The 9896-nt window shown below is 54.0% G+C and overlaps 1 protein-coding gene across 1 annotated transcript; it reads right to left on the reverse strand.

The window, feature by feature from the left end:
- Positions 1-7150: 7150 nt before the first annotated feature.
- Positions 7151-8355, reverse strand: LOC119278615 (probable calcium-binding protein CML35). The gene has a single exon (XM_037559945.1). The coding sequence runs from the start codon at positions 8151-8153 to the stop codon at positions 7560-7562; it is 594 nt and encodes a 197-aa protein (XP_037415842.1). The 5' UTR covers positions 8154-8355; the 3' UTR covers positions 7151-7559.
- Positions 8356-9896: the final 1541 nt, after the last annotated feature.

The raw sequence follows: 9896 nt of genomic DNA on the forward strand, positions 1-9896 counted from the left end.
GCCACTTGCCGCTGCCCGAACTGCAACGGGAAAGTGCATGTGCATGGATGAGCGAGACGAACTTGACTACGTGCGACCTGCTATCACCGATGTGGCAATGCGATGCAATAACATGGAGTACTTTCGTTGCTTGAGCTTTGTATAGGAGGGAAGGTCGAACCCACGGATCGGACGCAGAAAAGTGGAGGCGAAAAGGGCGGCACGCGCGCGCACGGCTCGTCGTGTCCTGGCCACCTGCTAGTGCAAAAGTTGATGCGAGTTCTTGCATTTACCGGGGGCAGACCTACTCTACTAGTATGGCTTTCGCTGCTGCCTTGTGAAGCTTTGCGGCAGCACACAACGGGACCATTCGTTGGGGTTTGGCGCCGCGGCAGTTGCACTGGATGGGATCGGATGGATCACATGCGAATGCGACTGCGACGCGAGAGGCGCCGCACTTGTCTTGTCGCCATGGAAACCGGCCGGCGAGAAAGTTGAGTTGACTAGACGATCGAGGGGGAGCCGAGCCGGGGCCACGGCGAAGGAAATAAACAAGCCGGAGAAATTTCAGGCAAAGATGCCGGCTCATGTGCTTTGGGCTGATCGATGCAGCTGGCAGAATAGTGTGTGGAGTACTGCTGTTATACAGTGACAGTCTGACAGAGGTGCAGATATTCCGTCTTTTCTGGTCAAGTACTGCATCAGAGAGCGCAGAGCGCCCTTGTTTGACCTCTTGTTTTCTAGTAAGAGCGTCTGCTTGGAATGGATTAGTGACAGTGATTTTGCTGGCCGCTTCGCACTCCGACGGCAGCTCGCCAGAAGGCGGGAACAAAAGGAAAAAGCAAAGGTTGAGAGATTTGGATTGCTAATCTGTTTGCAGGGGTGATTAACTAGAGAGAAAGGTCAGACGTCGGCAGAGACCCTGCATCTGCATGCAAGATACCAGCAATTTCACCCGGTAAAACTCGCAGCAGAAAGTAATTCTGTACTCATCTCTGTAGGGCCTAGCTAGTTGGTCAAACAACCGACGCTGCCGCGCCTCGAGTCGCTACCAAGAAACTCCAAGGAAATTTACCGAGGTGTGTGTAGCGTCTGCAAGACAACGACAACATTTGCTTGGCAATTTACCTAGCTCCACATGCAATGAAAAGATCCCGACTTGGTTAAGCTAACTACTAGTAACTAGGGCCCATGGCTACCACATGACAACAATAATCAACTAGCATAGCTGCAATTCCTCGCCACGTTGCGCCGTACGATCCATCTACTACTAGTAGTTTGAGAGACTGTGGGTACAAGATGCATCATTGTGTTTCACTTTTCCCGTTTCTCTGGGATTAATGCATGATTAGTAGTAGCTTCAGCCACCAGGCAATAGCTGATGATGATTAACGGGCAGGGGCTCATCAGGTTTTGCGCGCCAAAAGTGCTTCTTCACGATTAAAAAATCAGATATAGGAAACAAAAAGGCGGCAGTGATCGCAGGTTTCCAGACGAACACTAACCAGTAACCAGTAGTGGAATTAGCACACAGGTTTCTGATAGAGAAAAGAAAGACAATACGATGGAGCCGGTGGCAAAATTATCCATTTCTCCTCGCATAAGAAAATGGCAAGTGGAATGGATGGAACCATGTGTTTTCTCTTATAACAATCAAATCTATTATTAAGGATCAACAGAAACACAAAACACCTAAGAGCATCTCCAGCCGCGTCCCCAGAACGGCCTTTCAGGCGATTTTTTCCCGCCGGCGCTGAAATAACGGCCCCAATCGCGCCCCCAGTAGCCCGTTTTTCGCCGACTTGGGCCGAAATCAGCTCCGGCGGACCCAGACCGAACCTGACGCGCCGGGGGCGCTGGGGCGAGCGTTTTGGCGCGAAGCAGCCGCGGGCCCGCCAAGTCAGCGAGACGGCCGCTTCGTCGACCGCATCGCCTCGGTTCCCGCGGGAATCTATGCGAAGGCTGCCGCGCTGTCGCGTCGGTCGGCCTCCATCGATGCCTCATGGGCGGCGCAGTGAAGACGCCGCCGACGCGCGTCCGCTTGCATACGCTACGCGTCCGCCCGCATGTCGCCCCGCCCGCCACCCGCTTCGGCTATAAAAAGGCGCCCTCCCCGCCGGTGAGCGCCACAACCTCTCATCTTCCTCCCGTGAAAGCTTTCTTCCCGCCGACGAGCTCTCCCTCCACTGCCTTTCCCGCCGACGAGCGAAATGGCCGAGAGATACCCATGCGATGGCGCAGCGGCGAACGACTTCGGCCGCCGACACCTCCAACAGCCGGAGGCGCGCCTTCTCTACGAGGTCGAGTATTCGACGCCCCCCGACATGCGAGTACCGGGGGCGTGGAGGCTGAGTGCAGGCGAAGATCGCCCGCATCCACTACTCGCTGACGGAGGAGCAGTGGAATGAGTCGAGGTACGCGCCCGACAACGGAACGCTGTGGATGATGTTCTTCGAGCGCCGCCGCGAGGAGCAGATCACCTCCGTCAACGACATCATCCCGCGCGGCCGCCTCAACTCCGAAGGGCAGCGCGAGTGGTGGGGCGTCCCCGGCCGCACACTCGACGCCGTCCTCGACCACATCGAGACCGGCAATGTGCCGCGGCGGGAGTACCCCTCGCGCCCCTCCTTCTCTCGCCACCGCGGTAGTTCCTGGATACCGCGGCGAATGGAGCCGGGGTTGTCCTCCTCGTCGGGCACTGGCACGCCGGCCCTCCGCCCCGTCAAGCCCGAGCCAGAGGAGACACCCTCGGGCGTCGCGTGCGGAGCGACGCCCTCATCATCAACGAGCCCTCACCTGCGACGGCGTCGACGAGGCGCTCCCTCCGCTTGGTCCGGCTGAAGCCCGAGCCGGACATGCCCCCCGTGAAGCCGAAGCACACCGGCCTGGTGGCCCCCGACGACGATTCCGCCCTCAAATGGGCGAGGGAGGACTACGTCCGCGAGCAGGTGTGCCGCCAGCGTCAGGCGTACCTGTAGACCTAGGCCCGTTGCCGCGCCGAGGAGGGCGGCGTTATCGTCATCGACAGCGACAACGAGGTCGAGGCCGGGCTGTCGAGCGTTGTTGGCGACCCGGGTGAGGGGCGCAACAGGGACGCCGTGGGCGAGGCGCGCGACGACGACGATGACTACACCCGCTTCTACAAGCTTCTCGGCATGTAGGCGGCGGCGGCAGTGGCTAGGCTTTTTAGTTCGTTTTTAAGTTAGTTCATGCATGTTTTAAGTTTTTATACAAATTTGGACGAAAGATGGCCGAGTTCATGCAAAAGTCGCCGAGTTTGAAAAAAAATAAGACGAACTTCGCCGAACCCGCAGCGACCGTGGGTGTGTGATTGGGAGCGAATCAAACCCCAGGGGCCGAACTAGCGCTGGCTCGCCCCCAGGCCCTCTTTTTCGGCGCCCTGGGGGGTGAACGGCTGGAGATGCTCTAATCATGATAAAAATAACATTGAGGACCATGCATCAAGGAACGACGACTGCCATCGCCAAAACAAACTGCTGGCTGACATTGTCGAGGATCGCCGAAAACTCTTCATACACGTGCCTCGAAGGACCAACACCCTAGAGCCGCAGCCATCGCCATTCAACCCTTGAATGATCTGTAGGGTCTGACACTAAATCTCAGCGCCGCGCACTCACGGCGAGAAACCCTAATCTCGCCACCCTAAGAAGTCGGTGGGAGTCTACGCCGGAGCTCCGTCGACTCTATCCCAATGGACAAACTCGAGGTGTATTGGAGTTTGGAGGACCGACTGAAAGATGAAGTATTGTCATACACTGGAATACCGCCTCGCAAGAAAATGCCCTAATCTAATCAACTAGTCGAAGTTGAGGCATCGAAATTCCCCTCCCCTCCATAGGTCATCCGAACGACATGCAGATTCGTAGGCCGGAGCTGAGGGGAAACATCCTGGCATTAAGTGCATGAATCATTTCACACACGAAAGCACATTGCACCTTACGACATGCATATCATCCATGATCGCAATATGAGGTCGTATCGTATCGATGGTATGTCGTCCAGACCATCGTCACCAAATTTTGTCGCGTAGTTGCTCAACTGGAGGCAAAGTGGCCATTGCACGCAACAGAGGAGGAGATCGTAAGTTTTGTTGTTTCTTCCTCAATTTGTTGATTGAATCATTCATTCGTTCAATATTGCTCTACACATAGTGTAGCCCGTACCTGCTGCCGTGGTGTACCATAGGACAGAGGGACACCCATTTACATACACACACTGTTGGATGAAGTCAAAGGGGCAGTATGTGCTAGACTACATGATCCGTTCAAAAACTTGTTGGACATCGAATTTGAGACGCTAGACTTTTTTGCATGCTATGTATGAATGATTTGTGCTATTTTCTTTCCAAGCTTTGATGAATATCAGTCGGTTTGCATGAATTTTGTCCGCTAGTCCAAACCCAGTTTGAAACGTATGCGAGCAGCGTTGGATGGTTGTTTTCCACATCCTTGAACGCGGACTGGTCCTCCGTCCGTGGACGGATGTGGGATAAAATTTATGGGGCGCCGTTGAAATTTTGTTTTTGTTTTCGAATTTTCTTAGAGAGCGCAGAGCACTCTTGGTTGACCTCTTTGTGCTTGGATCAGTGACAGTGACAGTGATTTTGTTGGCAGTTTCGTATAGCAACGGCAGCTCCCCAGAAAGCGGGAGCGAAAGGGACAGCAAGGTTGAGAATTTTGGATTGCTGATCTGTCTGTAGGGGTGTGATTAAGCAAAGATAAAGGTAAGACGTCGGCAGAGACCCTGCATCTGCATGCAATTTCCTCTAGTAAAAACTCTCATTCTGGCATCTTGTCTTGGTAGGGCCTAGCTAGCACAGTGGCGTTGGTCAAGACTACCGACGCTGCTGCGCCTCGAGTCGCTGCCAAGAAACTCCAAGCCAGTTTCCCGAGGTTGAGTAGTACTTACATATGCAAGACAACGACAACGACAACATTTGCTTGGCAATTTACCTAGCACCACATGCGTAGCAAAGATCCCGACATTAATTATAGTTTTTTTCTTTGCGAAAAGACTTTAGTTATATTAGTTAGCTAGGGTCCATGAACCTTTCCATGTTGGATCGCCTTTCACCTCATCTCAGCAGATGACAGTGTGAGAGTGAGTACAAGATGGATCATTGAGTTTCACTTTCCCGTTCTCTGGGATTAATGTATGATTAGTAGCCTCAACCACCAGGCGATAGGCGATGATGGTGATGAGCAGGCCGGGGTTCATCAGGTTTTGCGCGCCAAAAGTGCATCTTGAGCTTAAAAAGGACAATATGATGAAGTGGCACGCAGACTTCTGAATGGAAACAAAAGGACAATATGATGAAGTGGGCAGCTAAGTTATCCATTTGTCCTCACATCATAAAATGAGAGGAAAATGTCAAATGGAAGGGAGATGAAACAGGGGGCTACCATGTTCTGATCAACGGTTGCAAGCTTATCCTGGAACTTGATGAAGCAGAGCAGTTCTGGTGAAATAAAATACTCTTACATTATGAAACGGAGGGAATACTAAGCAAAACCATGTGCAGCTTCTCAAAGATCCAACAGGAAGAGCAAGTGTATGCATGCGTTAGGAGGCTGCATATGTTGACATGCTAGAGCGTCTCTAGCAGATCCCTTATAAGACCGGCAAAACTACATTTTCCCGGACGTTATATGGGAATGGGACGGCCCAAAAACTTGGGCCGAGCAGATTCCAGAAAAGCCTAGCCCATACCAATCAGGCATATATGCCAGCTTCCGGGTGATTCAGGGTATCCGTTCGTCATTTCCTTTATCCCTCTTCACCGCATATCATCTACTCCGGCGAGAAATCGAGACCGCTCTGGCAGTGTTTTGCGACTAGTTTTCCACCGGCTCTTGGTGGCGATGGCGTCCGCCGGTGCGGGGCGTGGAGGCGGCAGGGGGTTCGGCGACCGCCGGATAGGCAAAGGAAGGCGGCACAAACTCCCGCAGCGCCATATCGCGGGCTTGGGCAAATTTCCGTCGCCTCGGCAACCTCTTCGATCCAGCCCTCCAGCCCCGTAGGGCGGGAAAGACCGCGTATTTTGAGCCGACGCAGGCCGCTGCAGCCCGAAATGCAGTTGCGGCTGCGCGCCTGCCGGTGCTTCTGGAGGTGTACCAGCTCGCGGCGACCCCCTCTGGCACGCTCATCGACAACACCCTCCATGGCAACAATCCCCCGCCCCGCGACGGCAGCGACAGCGACTCCGGCGACGAGTAGATCTATGCTAGTGTTTAATTTTGGTTTGAATTAGTATTAAAAACTCTCCTACGCTATGCGTGTGATGAACTCCCCAATGCTATGCTATGCTTGTGATGAGCTCCGGCGAGATGTTTTAGCGCAAGCTAGTATGTTCAAATTTGCAGTATCTATACGACGGATCTGTTCCGGCTGCGCGCCCGATGTCTGGCAAAAATCGTTTACCGTAAATAATTTATACGGGACGGTGGGTTGCGGGATCTGCCAGATATGCTTCTAGTTCATTATATAGCATAACTCAAACGCGGCAGGTTTTCTCTTCGTTCTTGGCTAAAAATAGCCGTCAGGAATTCCAGTGGCAAGGCTCGTCAGAATTTCCATGAGAATGAAGCATCGGCAAGTGAAGGCCTCGGCCCCGCCGCATCGCGTGCACCGCCCTCCCCATTTGTGTAGCTCCATTAACCGGTGCGATGCGATGTGCTCCCCCCCAGATCGGCAGTGCATAGTGCGGTACTAGTACGCGGCAGCAGCTTTGAATGGCCTTCAAGTGGCGCCAGCCCAGCCAGCATTGTTCCCTCACTATCATATCAGTGATGAGATGATAGTGGAATCCAAAAATAAACATCGCTCGCGCATCTAATCTAATCGGTGGTCTGAATGAATACAGCATCTGATCGTTCTTCTGGTGATGTTTGTGCTAATGGTGCCACGTCGTGGTTAGTAGCATTGCCGCTCCTACTTAGATTAGAGGAAGCAGAGCAGAGCAGAGAAAAAGGACAAGCCAAGCATGAGTGCATGCAGCATCGGAGCGTCTCCAGTCGCCACGTTGCGCATCATTCATTCATTCACTCACTCATTCATTCATGGCGGCGTCACCGGTCCTCCGGTCGGGCTCTCGCCGGAATCATCAATCATTCCACGTGCAACGCCAACAGGTTTCCCCTCCAGGCCACACTTAAACTGATTACGTACTTATATTAGCAGTAGCCTACCAATTGTTGTAAAGAAACCAAGCAACAAAGCATTTCTCATTGCCAACACACGCACACGCATACACTCTCGACCGATCGATCCAGCTCTCCAACAAATTTTACAGGGTCGTGATTTAACTAGCGGATGCTCTCCTTTTCGGAGTACGTACGTAGTAAGACTAGTAGTAGCAGAGTGATCCTGATTATACTTGAGCTAGCTGCCGCATGGCATTTCTCATCACGGTGCGCGCCAAAAAGAAGAAGAAGAAGCTGGAACGAATGAGCATCACACATCTGAGCGCCATGCGTCGCGGCCGATCGAAATTTCGCGGGAACGTGGGCGTGGGGGCGAGCAGAACAGAGCGGGAACAGAGGAGCCACCGACGGGCTGGCTCACATGAATCTCGGGCCGGCCGATGTGGTGGCCGCCGCGGTGGTCGACACCATCATCATGCGCGCGAAGTCCTGGAAGCCGACGAAGCCGTCGCCGTCGGCGTCGACGCCGCCGATCATGCGGCGGCAGTCGTCGAGGCTGCACCCGTCGGCCTCGCCGCCGAGGATGGCGACCATGACGCCGCGGAGCTCCTCGGCGGTGATGCGGCCGTCGCCGTCGGCGTCGAACACGTTGAACGCCTCCATCAGCTCGTCCTCGGGGCCGGCCTCCCCGGCGGCCGCGATGGCCGCCACGGCGTCGAGCTCGTCGTCCGACGGCTCCTCGTGGCCCAGCCGCCGGAGCACGGCCTCCAGCTCCCGCCGCGAGATCTCCGCGGGGAGCACCGACCGCGGCGTGGACGCCCGCGGCAGCGCGTCCTCGGTGGACGACGAGGTGGAGGAGGAGGACGCGGACGCGAACGACGGCGCCTCGCTCCGGGAGATGCCCCGCTTGCCGCTGCCGCTGCCGCCGCCGTCCTGCTGCTGCTGCTTCTTGCCCCGCTTGGGCGACGGGATGGAGAGCTTCCGGGCCAGCGACTGCATGGAGAGCTTCATCCTTCTTCGAAGAGAGAAACAATGGAGAGGAGACGAATGCAGCAGGGAGGGGAGGAAGGATGGATTGATGGGGATGTGTGGGGTGGGTGGAGACGGAGGAGGGGAGGCAGCGATAAATAGGGGAGGCGGAGGACGGGGAGCGGGGGCGGGAGTGAGCTTCGCGGAAGCTTCCTCCGTCCCGGGGTTGCCGATTTTTCAGTCGTCGAGCTCGCGTCCGGTACGCTTGGTTGGTTGCTTCTGCATGGGTATTTTAGCCCCGCCCAGCCTTTTCTTTTCCTGGGGTGCGCTGCGCTGCGGATTTATCCTGGCGTGCGACGGATGGTGGGGGCCGTTTCTGGCAGGGGCCCCTCCGGGATTTGCTGCGGCGGCTGGCTCCTTGTGCCTTCTCTTAGCTCTCTGTTCTGGGGTGCCTATCCAGCCGTCCAATTTGGATGGAAATGGCTTTCTTCAAGATATACAAAGAGTCTGATGGCACTGCCCATTAGCTTGTTATCTTTCTTTTTTCATGAGCTTTGGAATGAAGTTGTATATATAGATTATAGAATGGAGTAGAGGGATTTTGTTTGCTTATAATGAGAACCGGCTCAAGAACAGAATCAACTGAATCGACCATTTTCATCCAACCAGACCCGAGCGAGCGAGCGCAAGGAGGCACACGACTGCATTCACGGGGACGAGTAGGAGATGCCGTGTTGTCTCCCAGAGCGCTGCCATAAATTCCACTCACCCCTCTCTCACTGCTCACTCTCACCTCTCCCCGCCGTCACTCTCTCTCACCGGCGGCGCCGAGCATCGCCAGCGAACACCGACTTCATCACCCCTTCGACAATGGCGGTAAGCCCTTGTTTCCCCGATTTAGGCATCGTCGTAATCATCGATTTAGGCATGAATTTACACTTCGAGGATTTGCTTTGGGGTTTGACTTACGGTTAGACTAGGTTTAGGGTTTTGGTTAGGGTTCGGTTTAGGGCTTTGATAGGTTTAACTTGGGGTCGATTAATGTTTTAATACAAATTGATTTGGGTGTCTAAGTCTGGTGCGACTAGGGTGTCGATATAAGTTAGATTTGGGTATTGATATAGCGCTCGGCGAAGAGTTTGATAGGCCTCGAATTGGACATGTTGGCATTAAAACTCTTGATCTTACTGTATGGTTTGCTAATGGCAAGATCAAGGGTTTGTCTTATGGTAGTACGGTAGTTTCAGCGTTTGTTTTCCATGTCCATGGTACTTGGCTATAAATGTTAGTGAGTTGGTCTTCATGACTAGTCCATTCTACATTTACATCAATTGATCTTGTTCGGTACATCATTGCAGTGCTCTACCAAAAAGCTTGTGCTCGGCAATGCTATTGAGGGAAACTACTCGAAGGACAAGGAGGTGGCAGAGGGTAGCCCGCCGACGAGGCGTCGGGTCAGGGCGGCAAATTTCGACCATTGTCATGAGGATGAAGGTCCAACGCACTTCTACAAGGTGATCTTACCACATGCGTTGGAGTTACTGTTGATCCTTGATGGTTTTCGTAAACACATCGCCGACATCCAAACGGAACCAGTTGCAACTGGTGGGTCATGCTCTGAGAGGTTAATCGTAGGCTATCCCTTGATAAAGGGTTGGCTGGCCTCCCGTAGCTCACCAATTGAAGATCGGTTACCTTCTCACCTTTAAGGCGGTGACTGCACACACCTTCAAGGTGCATGTCTTCGACCTTTCCGGGGCCGAAGGTGGTGGCCAAGTGCAAGAA

The sequence above is a fragment of the Triticum dicoccoides genome, chromosome 3B (genome assembly GCF_002162155.2).
Source record: "Triticum dicoccoides isolate Atlit2015 ecotype Zavitan chromosome 3B, WEW_v2.0, whole genome shotgun sequence".
NCBI lineage: Eukaryota > Viridiplantae > Streptophyta > Magnoliopsida > Poales > Poaceae > Triticum > Triticum dicoccoides.